The sequence below is a fragment of the Sturnus vulgaris genome, chromosome 27, assembly GCF_052056855.1.
Source record: "Sturnus vulgaris isolate bStuVul1 chromosome 27, bStuVul1.hap1, whole genome shotgun sequence".
NCBI lineage: Eukaryota > Metazoa > Chordata > Aves > Passeriformes > Sturnidae > Sturnus > Sturnus vulgaris.
Window position 1 is genome coordinate 4,284,714 of NC_142269.1, and position 20,310 is coordinate 4,305,023.

A 20,310-nucleotide genomic window follows, 5' to 3' on the forward strand; every position below is an offset into this window, starting at 1 on the left:
GAGAAAATGGGGTCAATCAATCTGATTTTTTTTTTTCACATTTCCTTTTATTACAAACGCACTGTGAGGGCAGAAGGAGAGGGTGGGAAGGACGAGACACCAAAAAAAAAAAAAACCCAAACAAACAAAAACCAACTCTGGGGAACACGGGGAGCAGGGACCAGCTCCATCCCAAAAGTTTGGGCGCCCCCCAAATTTCCCTGGAGCCGTCAGGACCTCGGGGGAGAGAAAATCTTCCGGGGGATTTTGTGCTGCCACCACCGAGCTGGAGGAAAAGGCCCCAAAAAAACCCGAATTTATTGTGCAGAAGGGCAGAGTCCGTGCGAGGTTCAGCCCAAAACTGCGGCCAGAAGCCACAGGGAAAGCAAAGAAATCCCCCAAAATAGGCCTGGGGTGAGATCCAGGAGCAGCTGGAACTGCTGCAACTCCGAGCTGGTGTGGGAAACCCCCGAGGAAACAGCAAAAAAAGGCACAAAAATTGAAAATAAAACCCAGCAGCAGAGCCTGGCCAGGCCGAGGGGCCGTTCTGGGGTTTTGGGGTTTTTGGTTTCTGTGCTCGGCCCTCAGCTCTGCGGCCACGGCCACGGGTGGGGAGGGAGGAGGAGGAAAAAAGGGAAAAACCTCGGGAAAAATCGGGAATGGGGGGATGGGGAAAGGGAGAATGGGGATGGGGATGGGAAAATGGGAAATGGGGAATGGGGAATGAGGAATGGGAAAATGGGGAATGGTGGAGTGGGAATGGGAAAATTTGGGAATTGGGGTGGGATGGGGAGGGTCATGCAGCTTCCAAATCCAAACCTCAAACCCAACTCCCCAAAAAAACCCCAAATAAAACAACAAACAAACAAACAAAAGAACAAACAACAAGAAAAAAAACCCAAACAAACAAAAAACACATTTAAAAATATCCACGGCCATTTCTGTGTCTTCTTTGCGTTTTTAAATTAGAAAATAAGTCCGTAGAACTCTGCTCTCTGTCTCCCTATGTACACAAAGATATTTACAGAGCTCTGCAAGGAATCCCCGCCTCGGGAATCCCTGGAGGGGCTTCAGGAATCCCTGGAGGGTCTTGAGCAGTCCCTGGAGGACCTGCAGGAATCCCTGGAGGATTTTCAGGAATCCCTGGAGGATTTTCAGGAATCCCTGGAGGATCCTGAAGATCCCTGGAGAGTTTGTAGGATCCCTGGAGGATCTTTTAGGAATCCCTGGAGAACCTGGAGGATCCCTGGAGGGTCTGCAGGAGTTCCAGGAGGATTTTTAGCAATCCCAGGAGGATTTTTAGCAGGGTCTTTCTGAGTCCCAGGATGATTTCTCAGAGTCCCAGGATGATTTCTCAGAGTCCCAGGATGATTTTCCGGAGTCCCAGGAGGATTTTTTGGAGTCCCCGGGGGTTTTTAGCTCAGGGCCGAGCCCGCGCTGCCGTTCAGGGCGGTTTTGCGGCCGCGGGCGGGTGGCATCGAGTGACAATTGGGTGGCATCGGGTGACAATTGGGTGCTAGCGGGTGACAATTGGGTGGCATCGGGTGACAGTTCGAGGCCGAGCCGTTGATGGCGGGCCCGGGGGGCCCGGGCAGGGCGGGGGGCGATGCCAGCCCGGGGCTCTGCGCTTTGTCGCTGCCCGACTCGCACTCGGAGGCGCCGCTGGTGTTGGTGGCCTCGGAGGGCAGCGCCGGGCACAGCCGGAGCCGCTGGCAGGAGGGCTGGACGCGGTACTTGAGTGCCAGGGGACCGCTCTGGGGACACGGGGCACGGCTGGCACCGCGCGGGGACACCGGCAGTGCCACCACCCCCCATGCACCGGGACACCGGTACTGCCACCACCCACAGGGACACCGCGGGGACACCGGCCCTGCCACCCTCAAACCCCCGGGGACACCGCGGGGACAAGGGCAGTGCCACCACCCCCCCAATCCCCGGGGACACCGGCACTGCCACCACCCATAGGGACACCACGGGGACACCGGCACTGCCACCCTCAAACCCCAGGGGACACCTCGGGGACACCGGCAGTGCCACCCTCCACCAGGGACACCGGCCCCGTCACCCCCAAACCCCCGGGGATCCCAAAAATCCCACCCGGAGCAAACGTCAGGAAAATCGCCCGAACTCCGGGATTTGTTATGGGAAAAGCTCCCCCAGGACCGATTTCACCATTCCCCACCCCCAGGACAGATTTTCCCAGTTTTTCCCAAGACAGACTTTCCCAACTTTTTCCCTAGAACAGACATTCCCAGTTTCCCCAGTACAGATTTTCCCAGTTTTCCCAGTTTCTCGGTATAGATATTCCCAGTTTCCCCAGGACAGATTTTCCCAGTTTTTCCCAAGACAGACTTTCCCAACTTTTTCCCTAGAACAGACATTCCCAGTATTCCCAGTACAGATTTTCCCAGTTTTCCCAGTTTCTCGGTATAGATATTCCCAGTTTCCCCAGTACAGATATTCCCAGTTTTCCCAGTAGAGATTTCCCCAGTTTTCCCAGTACAGACATTCCCAGTTTCCCCAGTACACATTTCCCAGTATTCCCAGTACAGATATTCCCAGTTTTCCCAGTACAGATTTTCCCAGTTTTCCCAGTATCGATATTTCCAGTTTCCCCAGGATAGATTTTCCCATTTTTTTTCCCTAGAATAGATTTTCCCAGTACAGATATTCCCAGTTTTATCCCCTAAAGGACAGACATTCCCAGTATTCCCAGCACAGACATTCCCAGTTTCCCCAGTACACGTTTCCCAGTATTCCCAGCACAGAGTTTCCCAGGGTTTTTTTTCCCTACTACAGATTTTCCCAGTATTCCCAGCACAGATTTTCCCAGTTTTATCCCCAAAAGGACAGACATTCCCAGTATTCCCAGTACAGACATTCCCAGTATTCCCAGCACAGACATTCCCGGTTTTTCCCGTCTCCCAGGTTGCTCACCCTCCTCCAGGGGTAGATGTAGGCGATGTCCATCAGGGTGTAATATTCCTTCAGGGGCTCGTCCTCGTACAGCACCTCCACCTGAGGGGGAAAGGACGGATCCAAACCCAGGGAAAAGATGGATCCAAATCCAGGGAAATGAAGGATCCAAACCCAGGGAAAGGAAGGATCCAAACCCAGGGAAAGGACGGATCCAAATCCAGGGAAAAGACGGATCCAAACCCAGGGAAAGGAAGGGTCCAAACCCAGGGAAAGGACGGATCCAAATCCAGGGAAAAGACGGATCCAAACCCAGGGAAAGGAAGGATCCAAACCCAGGGAAAGGACGGATCCAAATCCAGGGAAAAGATGGATCCAAACCCAGGGAACAGGAAGGATCCAAACACAGGGAAAGGATGGAGACAGATCCAGGGAAAGGAAGGATCCAAACCCAGGGAAAGGATGGACACAGATCCAGGGAAAGGATGGATCCAAACCCAGGGAAAGGAAGGATCTGGCCATGGGAAAAGGAAGGCTCCTGCTCCCGGGGAAGACAGCTGAGCAGGGATATTTGGGACGGACAGGGATCAGCAGTGGATGGGCAGTGCCCCCTGAGCATTCCCAACCATTCCCAACCATTCCCAGCCCATTCCCGACCATTCCCAGCCCATTCCCAGCCCATTCCCGACCATTCCCAGCCCATTCCCGACCATTCCCGACCATTCCCAGCCCATTCCCGTTGCTCACCCGGTATTTGCTGGGCACGTCCATTTTGTTGCGCAGGAACTTGGCCAGGTGCAGCACGGTCATGGCGGCCGGGCAGCGCAGGAACCGCAGCGCGGGGCCCGGGGGGCACGGCGGGGCCTGGGGACACGGGGTTGGGGTTTGGGGTGTCTGGGGTTGGGGTGCCCTGGGTTTGGGATGTCCTGGGTTTGGGGTGTGTGGGGTTTGGTGTGTCCTGGGTTTGGGGTTGGGGTTTGGGGTGTCTGGGGTTGGGGGGCACGAGGTTGGGGTTTGGGGTGTCTGGTTTTGGGGTGTCTGGGGTTTGGGGTGTCTGGGGTTTGGGGTGTCTGGGGTTGGGGGGCACGGGATTGGGGTTTGGGGTGTCTGGTTTTGGGGTGTAGGGGCCTTGGGGTTTGGGGTGTGGAGGGTCCGAGGTTTGGAGTGTCTGGGGTTTGGGAGATCCCAAGGTTGTGGGGTGTCCTGGGTTTGGGGTGTCCTGGGTTTGGAGTGTCCTGCCTGATGGTTGTCCTGGGTTTGGGGTGTGTGGGGTTTGGGGAGTCCTGGGTTTGGGGGGTCCCAAGTTTGGGGTGTCCCGGGTTTGGGGGGGTCCCACCTGCTGCTTGTCCTGGGTTTGGGATGTCTCGGGTTTGGGGTGTCCCGGGTTTGGGGTGTCTGGGGTTTGTGGGGTCCCAGGTTTGGGGGTCCGGGATTTGGGATGTCCCGGGTTTGGGGGGTCCCAGGTTTGGGGTGTCCCCCTGTCTCCCCCAGGGCAGCTGGGCACGGAGGGCTCAGCACCAGCACGGTGTCACCCTAGACCCAGCACAGTGCCACCCCAGTGCCACCCCGGTGCCACCCCGGTGCCACCACACTCTCACCTTGTCCTTGTCCAGGTCCCCGTTCTCCACGGCTCCTTTCTGCTCCTCGCTGGGGAGGGACACGGGACAGGGATCGTGGGAAAGGTGGGGAGGGAAAAATCCCCGGAAAGGCCCCATGGGGGGGGACACTGGGGGGACATCCAGGGCTTCACCCCGGCACAGCCATGGGCATTCCCGGGGCCCCGGGCCGTACCTGGGGTCCCAGTCCAGCCCATATTTGGGGTCCCAGCCCATATTTGGGGTCCCAGCCCATACCCGGGGTCCCGGTCCATACCCGGGGTCCCAGCCCATATTTGGGGTCCCGGTTCATACCCGGGGTCCCAGCCCATTCCCGGGGCCCCGGGCCGTACCTGGGGTCCCGGTGGAACTCGATGGACAGGCTGACGATGTCGTCCTCGGGCACCGCGCCCTGGTCCCGCTCGGCCACCTCCCCACGCTCCTCCTGCGAGCCCAGGGGCACTGCGGGGACAGGGACACGGCTGGGGGGACAGCGGGGGATGGCCCCGGCTGGGACACCGTGACATGGTGACAGTGACACCGACACTGTGACACTGTGACACTGTGACACTGTGACACTGTGACATTGTGACACTGACTGTGACACTGTGACACTGTGACACTGTGACACTGTGACACTGTGACACTGTGACACTGACACTGTGACACTGTGACACTGACTGTGACACTGTGACATTGTGACATTGACACTGACACTGCGACACTGTGTCACTGTGACACTGTGACACTGACACTGTGACACTGACACTGTGACATTGTGTCATTGACACTGACACTGTGACACGGTGACATTGTGACACTGTGACACTGTGACATTGACACTGACACTGTGACACTGACACTGGCACTGTGACCCTGTGACCCTGTGACATTGACACCCTCCCTGTGACACTGTGACCCTGCAACATGGTGACATTGACACTGACACTGTGACATGTGACACTGTGACCTTGTGACACTGTGACATGTGACACTGTGACCTTGTGACACTGTGACACTGTGATATGGTGACACTGTGACACTGTGACACTGTGATATGGTGACACTGTGACACTGTCACACTGTGACACTGTGATATGGTGACACTGTGACACTGTGATATGGTGACACTGTGACACTGTCACACTCACCCTCAGCCACCGGGTACGCAGAGTAGAAGTCGCGTCTTCTCTTCATCTCATCTGTGGGGACACGGACAGGGACAGGGACAGGGACAGGGACACAGGGACAGGGACACAGGGACAGGGACACAGGGATGGGGACAGGGATGGGGACAAGAATGGGAACAGGGACAGGGACAGGGACACAGGGGCAGGGACGGGGATGGGGACACAGGGACAGGGACATGGACACAGGGACAGAGGGACAGGGACACAGGGACAGAGGGACAGGGACAGAGGGACAGGGACAGGGACCGGGACACAGGGACAGGGACCAGGATGGGGACACAGGGACAGGGATGGGGACAGGGATGGGGACAAGAATGGGAACAGGGGCATGGACGGGGACAGGGAAAGGGACAGGGACACGAACAGGGATGGGGACAGAGACAGGGATGTGAGTGGGGACAGCGCCACAGCCAGGGGAGTGACAGCAAGGGGGCACAGGGGGACACCCCACAATTCCCAGGGAATTCCCGTGGGAGCTCCAGCAGGAACGATCCCATAAATCCCGAGGATTTGGGATTCCCACACCCCAAATCCCGCCCTTGCCCCATCCACGGCTCCTGCTCCCAGATCCTCCCAAAGTTTGGGATGGGCTCCGTGTCCCTGTGTCCTCCTGTCCCCGTGGGAATGGGAAATCCCGGGAAGGGCTTCAGGGGGATGGCAGCGACTTACAAACAATTCCCAAATTCCCAAATTATTCCCAAATTCTCCCCATCCTTGGCTGCACCTTTGAAAAGCCCCGGGACCAGCTTGTACACGATGTCCTGGAGGGTTTTGTCTGATCTGGAAGGGGAAAAATGGGAAAAATGGGAGAAATCAGCAGGATTGGGAGCAGTTTGTGCCCAGCACCACAGGGCATCTGCTTCCCCCAGCTCCCTTCTGGAAAATTCTCCATCCCAAATCCCCAGTTCTCCATCCCAAATCCCCAGTTCTCCATCCCAAATCCCCAATTCTCCATCCCAAATCCCCAGTTCTCCATCCCAAATCCCCAGTTCTTCAGCTCAAATCCCCAAATCTCCGTGCCAAAGCCTCAGATCTCCAATCCTCCATCCCAAACCCCAATTCCCCATCCCAAATCCCCAAACCTCCCAGCTCCCCAAACCCTAAATTCCCAATTCCCCATCTCCAAACCCTAAATCCCCCAAACCCTAAATCTCCAGTTCCACATCCCCAAACCCTAAACTCCCAATTCTCCATCCCTGCAGGCAGAGCTGGAGATTGCAAAGGAGCCGTGGGAGTGTTAATGTTTCATAGTGAGCCAAAAAAATTGGGGGAAGAAAGGGGAAAAAAAGGTGGGAAAAGTGACACTACAGAAATGAGGGAAAGGCAAAAAAATCCTGGGATGGAAACACGACAGGCATGGCAACAAATTCCAGAATGGGATGGATTTTCCCAGAGCTAGAGTCACCTGTGGGGACCTGGCAGTGCCACCAGGGCCACCCCTGCGACATGGGATGGATGGAATGGAATCCATGGATGGATGATGGATGATGGATGATGGATGATGGATGATGGATGATGGATGGATGGATGGATGATGGATGATGGATGGATGATGGATGGATGATGGATGGATGATGGATGATGGATGGATGGATGATGGATGATGGATGATGGATGATGGATGGATGATGGATGATGGATGGATGATGGATGATGGATGGATGGATGATGGATGATGGATGATGGATGGATGGATGATGGATGATGGATGATGGATGATGGATGATGGATGATGGATGGATGATGGATGATGGATGATGGATGATGGATGATGGATGATGGATGATGGATGGATGATGGATGGAATGGAATCCATGGATGGATGATGGATGGATGATGGATGGATGATGGATGATGGATGATGGATGGATGGATGGATGATGGATGATGGATGGATGATGGATGGATGATGGATGATGGATGGATGGATGATGGATGATGGATGATGGATGGATGGATGATGGATGGATGGATGATGGATGATGGATGATGGATGATGGATGATGGATGATGGATGGATGATGGATGATGGATGATGGATGATGGATGATGGATGATGGATGATGGATGGATGATGGATGGAATGGAATCCATGGATGGATGATGGATGGATGATGGATGGATGATGGATGATGGATGATGGATGGATGGATGGATGATGGATGATGGATGGATGATGGATGGATGATGGATGGATGATGGATGATGGATGGATGGATGATGGATGATGGATGATGGATGATGGATGATGGATGGATGATGGATGATGGATGGATGATGGATGATGGATGGATGGATGATGGATGATGGATGATGGATGGATGGATGATGGATGATGGATGATGGATGATGGATGATGGATGATGGATGGATGATGGATGATGGATGGATGGATGGATGATGGATGGATGATGGATGGATGATGGATGATGGATGATGGATGGATGATGGATGACGGAATCCATGGATGGACAGACGGACGGATGGGGCCAGGACAGTAGGGATGGACACAGGGCCCCTGTCCCTCCCTCTTTCTGGGACTCCCAGCCCCCCCAGCCCCCCAAGGAACCTCCCGAGTCCCCTGAGCCCCCCGAGCCCCTCGAGGAGCCCCCTCCTCACCTGATGCTGAGCAGGGGCCGGGTTTTGTGCACCTGCACGTCACACATGGGGCAGTACTTGTTGGTCTCCAGGTAGCGAACGATGCAGGTTTTGCAGACTGTGGGGACAGAGGGACCCTCTGTGAGCAGGGGGACAAAGGGACAGAGCCTCTGCGACCCCCACACCCCCTTGGGGACCCCCAGACCCCCTTGGGGACAAAACCCCTGCCCAGTGCAGCCTTCCCATCCCCCGCAGCTCCCACGCCTGGCACAGGGTGGGCACCGTGCCAGGGGTCACTGCGGGGTTTTGGGGCTCCCAGGGGACGCTAGGGGACCCTTGGGGACACTCACAGGAGTGCAGGCACTCCACGATGGTGGTGGCGTCGATGAAGTAGCCGCCGCACAGGGCGCACATCAGGTGGGGGTTGAGCTCCGTGATCTTGATGCGGGTGGTTCTGTGCATCTTGGAGCAGCCCCGGGCGGATCCTCCCTGCGGGAAAACCCCGGGATGGGCTCAGAGAGCACGGCTGGGACAGGGAGTCGCTGGAGGGGACAGGGTGGGGACTGTCACCTGCCACCCACCCCCTCTGGTTATCCCTGGATGTCCCTGAGTGTCCCTGGGTGTCCCTGGGTGTCCCTGAATGTCCCTGGGTGTCCCTGGGTGTCCCTGGATGTCCCTCGGGGTCCCTGGATGTCCCTGGGTGGATCCTTCCCTGCGGCAACACCCCAGGATCCCCTCAGAACGCACGGCTGGGACACGCAGGAGTCGCTGGAGGGAACAGGTGGGGATTGTCACCTGCCACCCACCCCCTGTGGGTATCCCTGGATGTCCCTGGGTGTCCCTGAGTGTCCCTGGGTGTCCCTGAGTGTCCCCAACACCGCGACACCTCTGAGCACGGACAATCCCCCCCTGCCAGCAAACCCCCACCTGTGGCTGCACACACACCAGAAAAAAAAAAATTTTTTTGGGTTGGTTCCATGGAAAAGGCATTTCCAGGCAAAATTCCATGTTTTGTTTTGTTTGTTTTTTTTTGTCTTCAGGGAATCCCCAGGCTGGTGGTGGCCAGCGGGGCCCGGTGGGCACGGCAGGAGCGGGGCAGGGCTCGGGAATCGCTCCGGAGCTCCCGGGGAGCCGCTGGAGCGGCATCGCCGCGGGTTTGTCGTTCCCATGGCAACCCCGACACTTGGCGAGCAGCCGGAATATTGTCACAGCCACCAGGGACAGGCGACAGGCGACAGGCGGAGAGGGGAGCGTGGGGAGGAGCGAGGGCCACGGCGGCAGGGCCGGGACACCGGCGGTGGCACCGCAGAGCCGTGGGGACACGCGTGTGACACACGGGGACATGTGTGTGACCCACGGGACATGTGTGTGACACACGGGGACACGCGTGTGACCCACGGGACATGTGTGTGACACACGGGGACACGTGTGTGACATTCAGGGACAGACAGGGACATGTGTGTGACACACGGGGACACGCGTGTGACACACGGGACATGTGTGTGACACACGGGGACACGCATGTGACATTCAGGGACAGACAGGGACAGACAGGGACACGTGTGTGACACACGGGACATGTGTGTGACACACGGGACATGTGTGTGACACAGGGGGACACGTGTGTGACACAAGGGGACATTCAGGGACAGACAGGGACATGTGTGTGACAAACGAGGACACAGAGACACACGCGTGTGACACACAGGGACAGATAGCGACACACAAGGACACAAGCAGGAGACACAGGGACATGTGTGTGACACACAGGGACAGTTGTGACAAACAGGGACCTGCGCGTGACACGCGGGGACACGCAGGGACACACACGGGCTACAGTGCACACACACAGGGACACCTGCACCAGCCATGGGACACCAGTGGCACTGGGATGGAGGTGACACCGGGCTGGGGACACCGCAGGGATGCTGGAGACAAGGGACATCACTGGGACTGGGATGGGGACACCATTGGGATGGGGACCTTGGGGACATCACTGGGATGGGGATGCAGGCATGGGGACACCACTGGGACTGGGATGGAGGTGGCACAGGGACAGCGACACCATTGGGACTGAGATGGCACAGGGATGGGACACTGCTGGGACTGGGATGGAAATGCTGCAGGGATGGGGACACCGCTGGGATGGGGACCTTGGGGACACCACTGGGATGGGGATCCTGGGGACACCACTGGGATCGGGATTTTGGGGACACCACTGGGATGGGGACAATGGGGACATTGCTGGGTTGGGGACCTCGGGGACACCGCTGGGATGGGGATGGAGGTGACACAGGGATGGGGACACCACTGGGCTGGGGACCTCGGGGACAGCCCTGTGCTGGGGGGGCAGCAGCCAAGGGGCTCCAGGAGCACCGGAGGGGTTGGGGAGCCCCAGATCCCCCCCGGTGGCGCCCCCGAGCTCCAGGTGATGGGGAGGGGGGGTCCTGCCAGCCCCCTCCCCATGTCGGGGGTGTCGCGGTGCCCTGTCCCCGTCCCCCCCCCCCACCCCGGACATCTCCCCCGGGCACCGCGGGAGCCGCGGCCGCGTTTTGGGGGGAATTTCGCCGCTTTCGGCGCTCGCAGCCGCCAATGGCGGCCCCGGGGCTCGGCGGGAGGGGGGAGCCCGAGCCACCGGCGCAAACCGGTTCTAATAAACCGGGCGATAACGGCGCCGATTTCCTGTGCCGGGAGAGGGCGGGGGAACAAAGCCCCGGAGCCCCCCCCCCCCCCCCCCGAGCCCTCCCGGAGCCAACGGGGCTGCCCCCCCCCCCCCTCCTCCCCCGCCACTTTGGGGCTCTTTTGTCTCCGTGGGCGGTGGCCCCGCACGGTGTCACCTCCCCCGAACCCCCCCGGGCCGGGCACGGCTGGGGAAGGGCGAGTCAAAGTCACCGCGGGACCCCCGGCGGTGGCGAGCGCGGGGCTCGGGAAATGGCCCGGGACGGCCCGGGCCTCGCACGGGGACAGAGGGGACAGACCCGGAGCCCCCCCGGACACGAGTGACCACAAAGCGTGCGGGGACAGGGACACGAGCACACGGCCACGGTGGCGGGACGGGACTGAGGGGCGTGACAGCGGGGGGGACACGGGGGGGGACACGGGGGGGACACGGACACACGGGGATATGGGCACGGGGGGGACACGGAGGGGACACGGAAATGGGGGGGGACATGGACACAGGGGGGACATGGGCATGGAGGGTGGCACGGGCACGGGATGGCCACTGACACACGAGGGACACGGACACCGGGGGGACATGGGGGGGCAGTGACACAGGGGGGGACACGGGGGGCAGTGACACACGTGGGACACGGACACCGGGAGGGACACCGGGTGGGCACTGACACACGGTGGGGGACACACAGCCCCGGGCTGGCCACGGCCACGCGTGTCCCCGCGCTGTCCCCGCGCTGTGCCCGGGGCTGCCCGGCTGCGGCCCCCAGCATCTCCCGGTAGCTCCGGGGCCGCGGAGCCGCTCCGGGACGGGCGGTGGGGCGGCCCCGGTGGCCCCGGGCCGTCCCCTTTGTGCTGTCAGCGCGGCCCGGCCCCTCCGCCCGCCCCGGGGGATGGGGGGGGTCCCGCCGCGCCCCCCCGGCCCCGCAGCGCTCCCGGGGGAGATCCCGGGGGGGTCCCGGGGGGGGTCCCGGGGCACCAGGCGGGGGTGGCGGTGCCCATCGGCCATCTTTGGCACCGGTGAACCGGGGGGGCGGGGGGGACACCGGGGCCGCGTCCCTACCTGGTGGCGGCGGCAGCGGCGGCCCCGCGGCCGCCCCTCCGCTCGGCTCGGCTCGGCTCGGCTCGGCTCGGCTCGGCTCGGCTCGGCTCGGCTCGGCTCGGCTCGGGCGGCGCTGCGGCCGCGGCCCTTTTTTTATTTTTTTTTAATTTTTTTTCCCTCCACTCTCTCGCTCTTTTTTTTTTTTTTTTTCCCTCCCTCTCTTTTTTTTTTTTTTTCCCTCCTTCCTCCTCTTTTTTTTTTTTTTATTTTTCCTCTTTTTTTTTTTTTTAATTTATTTTTTTATTTTTTTTCCCACCTCCAGCCGCCGCCAGGCCCCGCCCGCCTCACGTGACCTCATTCCTTTGGGGGGCTGTGGGGGAGGGGAGCGAGGGGCCGAGATTGGGGGGGACCCCCCGGGACCCCCCCCCAGCCCCGGTGCTCCCAGAGACCCCAGGAACGCCCCAAAAACCGCTGGAATGGCCCCAAAATGCTTCGGTGGAAGCTCCGGACCCCGTGTCCCCCCCCTTCCCTCGAAACCCCTTTTTGGCCCCAAATTGTGACCAGGGACCCTCGGTGCTCGGAGGGGAAAGGAAAGGGAAAAAAAGGAGGGAAAAAACATAAAGGGAATTTCTAGAGGGAAAATGGAAAATTGGAGGGAGGGGGAGGAAAAAAAAATAGGAAAAAAAAAATGGGGGGAAATGAGAGAAAGAAAAGGAAAAGGGAAAATGAGAGGGGGAAGGGGAGGGGGGAAAAGAAAGGGAACAAAAATAGAGGGAAATTAGAGAAAAGGAAAAATGGAAAGGAAGGGGGGAAAAATAAAAACAGAGGGAAATTAAAAAGGGGAAATGGACAAGAAGGGGGGGAAAGGAAGGTGAAAAAAACAAGGAAAATAAAGAGAAATTCGGGAAAGAAAGGGAAAATGGGAAAATCGGGAGTGAAAGGGAGGAAAAAAAGGAAGGCAAAAAAAAATGGAGGGAAATTAGGGAAGGATGGAAAATGACGGGGAGAAGGAAGGGAAGAAAACCGAGGAAATTAGAGCAAAAAAATAAAATGGAAAAGGATGAAAAAGGAACAGGAGAAAAGGAAATTTAAAAAAGGGGGCGGGAGAAACGGAAAGGAGGAAAATAAAAAAGGCAGAAAAAGAGAAGAAGAATTAAAAAAAAAAAAAAAAAGGAAAAGCAAGGAAGGAAATTAAATAAAGGAGGGAGAAAGGGGCAGGAAGAGGAGCGGGAGGCGCTGAGCGGAGCGCGGTGCTCCCGCACGCCCGGGATTACCGAGGGCTCGGCCGCCTCCCCTCCCGTGCCCGGGGGTCCCGGGGCTCCCGAGGGTCCCGTGCCCGGGGGGTCCCGGTGGTCCGTGCCGGGGGGTCCCGTGCCGGGGGGTCCCGTGCCCGGGGGTCCCGGGGGTCCCGAGGGTCCCGTGCCCGGTGATCCCGGTGGTCCCGTGCCCGGTGGTTCCGTGCCCGGTGGTCCCGTGCCGGGGGGTCCCGTGCCCGGTGGTCCCGGTGATCCCGGTGGTCCCGTGCCCGGGGGTCCCGTGCCCGGGGGTCTCGCCGTGCCGCTGTCCGTGCCGCTGTCTCGGCTCCCGGGGTGGCGGGGCCGGTTCCTGCTGGAGCCGTTCCCGGTGCCGCTCTCAGTGCTCGCTTGCCCGGGTTCCGGTGTCCCTTGTCCCTGTGCCTGGGGCCGGTGTCCGGTGTCCCCTTCCCTGTGCCCCTTCCCGGTACTTTTTCCCTGTCCCCGTACCCCGTTCCCGGTGTCCCGTTCCCGGTGTCCTGTTCCCGTATCCATTTCCCGATGTCCCGTTCCCATTCCCGGTGCCCCATTCCCAGTGTCCTCATTCCCAGTGTCCCATTCCCGATGATCTCGTTCCCTCTGTTCCTTTCCCGGTGTCCCATTCCGTCTGTCTCGGTGTCCCGGTCCCTCTGTCCCGTTCCCGTTCCCGGTGAGCCCGGTGTCCCATTCTCTCTGTCCCGACGTCCCTGTTCCCATTCCCGGTGATCCCATTCTCTCTGTCCCATTCCCGGTGTCCAGGTGTTCCCATTCCCGGTGTCCCCGTTCCCCCTGTCCCGTTCTCATTCCCGGTTTCCCGGTGTTCCCATTCCCGGTGTCCCGGTGTTCCCATTCCCGGTATTCCGGTTCCCCCTGTCCCTTTCCCATTCCCGGTGTTCCCGGTGTTCTCATTCCCGTTCCCGCTGTCCCGGTGTTCCCATTCCCGGTGTTTCCATTCCCGGTGTTCCCATTCCCGGTGTCTCCATTCCCGGTGTTCCCGTTCCCGGTGTCCCGGTGTTCCCATTCCCGGTATCCCCATTCCCGGTGTTCCCATTCCCGGTGTTCCCGTTCCCGCTGTCCCGGTGTTTCCATTCCCGGTGTTCTCATTCCCGGTGTTCCCGTTCCAATTCCCGGTGTCCCCATTCCCGGTGTTCCCGTTCCCGGTGTTCCCGGCTGGGCTCTGAGTGCGGCGGGCGCGGGCCGCTGCCAGCGCGGTCTCTGTGGCGCAATCGGTTAGCGCGTTCGGCTGTTAACCGAAAGGTTGGTGGTTCGAGCCCACCCAGGGACGGAACCGCTCCTTTTTCCTCCGCCGCTCCTTTTTCCCCCTTTTCCCGGGATCCGCCCCAGGGGACGGAGCCGGACCGGGAGAAAATTCCAGGGGCAGGGATTTGCTCGCGGCTCACTCGGCGGCGGAGAATCAGCTCCCGGTGTGCCCAAATCCGCTCCCCGGCTGCTCCCACAAGGAAATTTTGGGACATGAATATCGGACCTGAAATCCTGTTTCCATCCCAGCCTCATATTTTGCCCCAAAATTAATCTGAAGGGGGTCCCAAGTGTGCCAGACTGAGCTTCCCCTCTCCTGAAACTCCCGTAAATTCCATTTCCGTGCCCGCCCTCCCGCCCTGAGCTGGAATCAAAGGATGGAATTCCCGGTTGAGCGCAGGGATTGATCCCAGCGATCCCCGCCGGGCTCTGCCTGGGCTGTTCCCTCGGCTCCGGCTGCTGCCAGGAGCCTTCCGTGATGGGAAACACCTCAAAAACCCACTCGAAAAACACACTCGAAAAATCCGCTTCTAAAAATCCACGTTAAAACCACGGCAGGCACGGGCTGGGCTCCGCTCCCGGGCCACGGTGCCCTCCGTGCCAGCGCTTCCCGGGGAGATTTTTGGGAGAATCCCCTTTGGATCGGCCCCTCAGTGCGAGCTCGGGCCTTTGTCCCCACTCTCCAAAGTGGAGATGCGATTGTTCCAGCTGTGCCCCCCGGATCCAGCTGTGCACCACTGACCCAGCTGGGTCCCATCCGGATGTTTCCCCATTGCTCCAGCTGTTCCCTCAGTAATCCAGCTGTTCCCCATTCATCCAGCTGTGCCTCCACCGAGCCATTTGTTCCCCATTTCTCCAGCTCTTCCCCCACTGATCCAGCTGTGCGTAATCCAGCTGTCCCCAATTTCTCCAGCTAGTCCCCATTTCTCCAGTTGTCCCTCATTTTTCCAGCTGTTCCCCACTTTTCCAGCTGCTCCCATTTCTCCAGCTGTCCCCCATTTCTCCAGCTGTTCCCATTTTTCTAGCTGTTCCCCATTTATCCAGCTGTTCCCCCACTGATCCAGCTGTGCCTCGACTTATTCAGCCCAGTCCTAATCCAGCTGTTCCCCATTTTTCCAGCTGTCCCTCATTTTTCCAGCCGTTCCCCATTTTCCCAGCCATTCCCCATTTTTCCAGCTGTTCCTCGGTTTTCCAGCTGTTCCTCGGTTTTACAGCTGTTCCCCATTTTCCCAGCTACTCCCATTTTTCCAGCTATTCCCCATTTTTCCAGCCATCCCCTATTTTTCCAGCCGTTCCCTATTTTCCAGCTGTTCCCCATTTTTCCAGCTGTTCCCCTTTCTCCAGCCGTGCCCCCCCCGCACTCCCGTCATGCCTCGCGCTCCCACTGTGACTCGTCACTTTTCGGCCCCGCCCACCCTGCCCGGCCTCAGCCAATCAGCTGCGGGCGCCGCGGCCGCTTCCGCCAATCACCGGCAGCGCTCGGGCCCCAGGGGGAGGTGGCGACCAATGGGTTGCGCGGAAGGCGGGACCACCGGCGGCGGTGACCAATGGGAAGCGTGGAAGGCGGGACTACCGGTTGCGACAGCCAATGGAAAGCCTTGGAGGTGAGAGTGGCGGTGGCAGAGACCAATGGGAAGCGGCAGGGGCGGGACCGGCGGCGGCGCGGCGGGGCCGGAGCGGAGCCTGTGCAGAGACCGGAGCGGTGACAGAACGGGAGCCGTGTGGGGCCACAGCGGTGACAGAGCGGGGACCCAACAGCCGCAGCCATGGTGAGACCCGCGGGCAGCTGCAGGGCCCGGCACAGCGCGGGGGGGACGCGGGGGCCGAGGCCGCTCCGTGAGGGCCGGAGCGGCGGGGCCGGGCCGGGCCCGGGATCCCCCCGGGGCCGCTCCGGTGCCCCTGAGCCGCCGCTCCCCCGCAGTCGATCATGTCCTACAACGGCGGGGCCGTCATGGCCATGAGGGGCAAGGAGTGCGTGGCCATCGCCGCCGACCGGCGCTTCGGCATCCAGGCGCAGACGGTGACCACGGACTTCCAGAAGATTTTCCCCATGGGCCAAAGGCTCTACATCGGCCTGGCCGGGCTGGCCACGGACGTGCAGACCGTGTAAGTGACCGGGGAGGCGTTTTTGGGATCCATGCAGCTCGTGCTGGCTTGGTTTATCCGTGGGGAGGGGAGATGGTAATGATTGTAATTCATGTTTGTAATTAATACGAAGTTAAACGGTGACGCTACTGCTGTTCTTAGTTCCCCATGTGGGAGAGCTTTTGAGATAAGCCTGCCTGTGATTTGAGATCACAGCACTGCTAAAGTGAACTTTTACTGCTAGAATGAACTTTCACTGCTAAAATTGAATTTTCACTACTAAAATTCCACTTTCACTGCTAAAATTGAACTTTCACCACTAACATTTCACCTAAACTCCAGAAGAAGCTGCCTGTGCACGCCCTCCCTGCCTCAGCAGGACAGTGCGGGCCTGGGTGAAGGGGGCAGCAAGAGGAACCTGCTGTGCTTTAACCCGGCTCTGGTCTCTTGCAGGGCGCAGAGATTGAAGTTCAGGCTGAATCTCTACGAGCTGAAGGAAGGGAGGCAGATCAAACCCCAGACCTTCATGAGCATGGTGTCCAACCTGCTCTATGAGAGGAGGTAAAAGTGCACAGCAATTCAGGGAGGGCTGAGGGGGCTGGAGCTGCTGCAGTTCTGGAGGAGCTGAGGAGTTTTTCTGTAAAATCTCTTGGGTCATTCCACGGTGTCTCCATCACCTTCCCTGGACAGATTGTTGTTGCCTTGGGGTGATGTTTGCTCCTCAAATTGACTCAAACCGAGTCAGTTGTCAAAGCAGAGCAGACTCCTGCAGCTCCAGGGTTGTTTGCTGTGCCAAAAGCGTGGCAGGGTGCTCCTGGTGTGCCCTGGAAGGAGCAGTGGGATGTGTTCCTAACCTGGGAAACATTTCTGGGGGATGTGGGGCTGGGGACACCCCCAGTCTCTGCTCTGGGACTGGGACAGGAGGCAGGGAAAGGCTGGAGCTGTGTCTGGGTTGGGAATTCAGGGGAAAAGGGGGGATGAGTGCTGGGGATGGGCACGACCCCAAAGCTGCCAGAGCTCCAGCAGAGTTCAGACACTGCTCCCGGCCACGGGCTGGGATTTCTGGGATTGTCCCGTGCCAGGATGATCCCTGTGCTCCCTCCTGGGCTCAGCTGTCCCCAGGGCTGTCCTGAGCCCAGCTGTGTCCCCTGAGCCCAGCTGTGTCCCTGTGAGCCCCCCTGGGCCCAGCTGTGTCCCCTGGGCCCAGCTGTGTCCCTGTGAGCCCAGCTGTGTCCCCTGGGCCCAGCTGTGTCCCTGTGAGCCCCCCTGGGCCCAGCTGTGTCCCCTGGGCCCAGCTGTGTCCCTATGAGCCCAGCTGTGTCTCTGTGAGCCCCCCTGGGCCCAGCTGTGTCCCCTGAGCCCAGCTGTGTCCCCTGGGCCCAGCTGTGTCCCTGTGAGCCCAGCTGTGTCCCCTGGGCCCAGCTGTGTCCCCTGAGCCCAGCTGTGTCCCCTGGGCCCAGCTGTGTCCCCTGGGCCCAGCTGTGTCCCCTGAGCCCAGCTGTGTCCCCTGGGCCCAGCTGTGTCCCTGTGAGCCCAGCTGTGTCCCCTGAGCCCAGCTGTGTCCCCTGGGCCCAGCTGTGTCCCCTGAGCCCAGCTGTGTCCCTGTGAGCCCAGCTGTGTCCCCTGAGCCCAGCTCTTGCCCAGGTTTGGGCCGTACTACACGGAGCCGGTGATCGCGGGGCTGGACCCGCTGACCCACGAGCCCTTCATCTGCTCCCTGGACCTCATTGGCTGCCCCATGGTCACCGATGATTTCGTGGTCAGTGGCACCTGCTCCGAGCAGATGTACGGAATGTGTGAGTCCCTGTGGGAACCCGACATGGTGAGTGGGGCTGGGGCCGCCTGGGGGTCACCTGGGGTCAGCCGGGATCACCTGGGGTCACTTGGGATCAGCCAGAGTCACCTGGGATCACCTGGGGTCATGTGGGGTCACTAGGGTCACCTGGGGTCATGTGGGGTCACCTGGGATCAGCTGGGGTCACTGGGGATCAGCCAGAGTCACCTGGGATCACCTGGGGTCATGTGGGGTCACTAGGGTCACCTGGGGTCATGTGGGGCCACCTGGGTCACTTGGGATCAGCCAGAATCACCTCGGATCACCTGGGGTCACCTGGCATCACCTGAGGTCAGTTTGGGTCACCTGGGGGTCACTTGGGATCATCCTGGGTCAGTTGTGATCACCTGGGATTCATGGATTCGTGGATTCATGGAAGCTGTGGCTTCCACAGCCTGAGGGGGGAGCCTGGAAGGATCTGGGGGGGTTTGGGCAAAAGCTGGGGTTGGTAGCCCAGGTAAGGCCCAGGTGGAGCCCAGGTAGAGCCCCCGTGTTCCTGTGCCCAGGAGCCCGAGCACCTGTTCGAGACCATCTCCCAGGCCATGCTCAACGCCGTGGACAGGGACGCCATCTCCGGCATGGGCGTGGTGGTGCACGTCATGTGAGTGCTGCTCCTCCTCCTAAATCCCCAAATCCAGGGATTCCCCAAATCCAGGGATTCCCCAGTCCAGGGATCCCCCAAATCCAGGGATTCCCCAGATCCAGGGATCCCCCAGATCCAAGGAACTGGGATTCCCCAAATTCAGGATTCCCCAAATTGAGGGAGCTGCCATTCCCTCGAGGATTCCCCAAATCCAGGGATTCCCCAAATCCAGGGATCCCCCAGATCCAAATCCAGGGATTCCCCAAATCCAGGGAGCTGCCATTCCTTTCCCTCAGGGATTCCCCAATTCCTGCCCCTCCCTCAGCATCCTCCTGGTGCAGTTCAATGCTGCAACTCCTGGAGTTGGACTCCTGCTGCTCAGGGATTCCCTGGCTGCATTCCCATGGGAATGAGGAAATTCTGCCCCTCATGGATGCAGGATTAACTCCCAGCATTCCCATGGGAATGAGGAAATTCTGCCCCTCATGGATGCAGGATTAACTCCAGCATTCCCATGGGAATGAGGAGGTTTTTGCCCCTCATGGATGCAGGATTAACTCCCAACATTCCCATGGGAATGAGGCTCTGCCCCTCCTTAGCTCCCAGCTCTGTCACCAGGCTGGCTTTGGGAATTCCCATTTTGTTTCCTGCAGCATCCCAGCCCTTGGGAGCTCCCCGGAATGATTTCATTGTTGTCACAACCACCCGAGCTGCAGCCGACACTTCCCAAGGCAGGGAGGGGCTTTAGGCAGGGTTTAAAGCTGGGTTTAACAATAAACCATCTCCCGTGTTCCCCCTGCAGAGAGAAGGACAAGATCACCACGAGGACCCTGAAGGCTCGCATGGATTAAGCCCAGCTCAGCTGCTCTGTGCCCCTCAGGACTTTTTAAAATAAAACAAAACAAAACAAAACAAAACTCTGTCCTCACCTTGCCTTTGAGCTCAGAGCTGCTGAAACATCTGTGAGGTGTGAGCAGAGGCTCCTGCAGCACAGCAGCTGCACTGGGGCTTCTCCTGCCAGAGCTCAGTTCTGACAGCCAGCACGGGCTCAAACTGCTGGAAACAAACACATTTAAAGGTTCGTTTAAAACACATTTAAAGGAGCTGTGGTTCATGGAATCCTGCAGTGGTTTGGGTGGGAAGGGATCAAACACATCCAGTGCCATGGTAGGGACACCTTGAGTGTGCCAGGCTGCTCCAGGACATTTCCAGGAACATTTCCAGGGATTCAGGAGCAGCCACAGCTGCTCTGGGAATTCATCCCAGCCCCTCCCTTCCCCAAAA

At 59.2% G+C, this 20,310-nt stretch overlaps 2 protein-coding genes and 1 non-coding gene across 3 annotated transcripts; 2 read left to right on the forward strand and 1 right to left on the reverse strand.

Moving 5' to 3' along the window:
- Positions 1–25: 25 nt before the first annotated feature.
- PCGF2 (polycomb group ring finger 2) lies at positions 26–12,119 on the reverse strand. Its single transcript, XM_088179523.1, has 10 exons — positions 12,015–12,119; positions 8,629–8,767; positions 8,300–8,396; positions 6,405–6,460; positions 5,642–5,692; positions 4,844–4,952; positions 4,494–4,542; positions 3,643–3,759; positions 2,917–2,997; positions 26–1,733 (listed from the first exon to the last, which is right to left on the reverse strand). The coding sequence occupies exons 2-10, from the start codon at positions 8,738–8,740 to the stop codon at positions 1,395–1,397; spliced, it is 1,011 nt and encodes a 336-aa protein (XP_088035649.1). The 5' UTR covers positions 8,741–8,767; positions 12,015–12,119; the 3' UTR covers positions 26–1,394.
- A 2,356-nt stretch (positions 12,120–14,475) lies between these two features.
- On the forward strand, positions 14,476–14,549 carry TRNAN-GUU (transfer RNA asparagine (anticodon GUU)). Its single transcript has one exon. It is a non-coding gene; the product is annotated as a tRNA-Asn (tRNA).
- Positions 14,550–16,145: 1,596 nt separating this feature from the next.
- On the forward strand, positions 16,146–19,943 carry PSMB3 (proteasome 20S subunit beta 3). Its single transcript, XM_014885477.2, has 6 exons — positions 16,146–16,293; positions 16,446–16,630; positions 17,063–17,170; positions 18,254–18,431; positions 18,950–19,044; positions 19,829–19,943. Exons 1-6 carry the CDS (start codon positions 16,291–16,293, stop codon positions 19,875–19,877), a joined length of 618 nt encoding a protein of 205 aa, XP_014740963.2. The 5' UTR covers positions 16,146–16,290; the 3' UTR covers positions 19,878–19,943.
- The last annotated feature ends 367 nt before the right edge of the window (positions 19,944–20,310 follow it).

What these genes read in the sequence shown, in the direction of transcription:
- PCGF2 (XM_088179523.1), bottom strand. Translation starts at nt 8,740, where the DNA reads ATGCACAGAACCACCCGCATCAAGATCACGGAGCTCAACCCCCACCTG. An exon ending in GAGTTCCACCGGGACCCCAG is followed by an intron (nt 4,543 to 4,843) that starts GTACGGCCCGGG and finishes GTCCCTCCCCAG; the next exon opens with CGAGGAGCAGAAAGGAGCCG. An exon ending in GGGACCTGGACAAGGACAAG is followed by an intron (nt 3,760 to 4,493) that starts GTGAGAGTGTGG and finishes CCGTGTCCCCAG; the next exon opens with GCCCCGCCGTGCCCCCCGGG.
- PSMB3 (XM_014885477.2), top strand. An exon ending in GCCACGGACGTGCAGACCGT is followed by an intron (nt 16,631 to 17,062) that starts GTAAGTGACCGG and finishes GGTCTCTTGCAG; the next exon opens with GGCGCAGAGATTGAAGTTCA. An exon ending in AACCTGCTCTATGAGAGGAG is followed by an intron (nt 17,171 to 18,253) that starts GTAAAAGTGCAC and finishes GCTCTTGCCCAG; the next exon opens with GTTTGGGCCGTACTACACGG.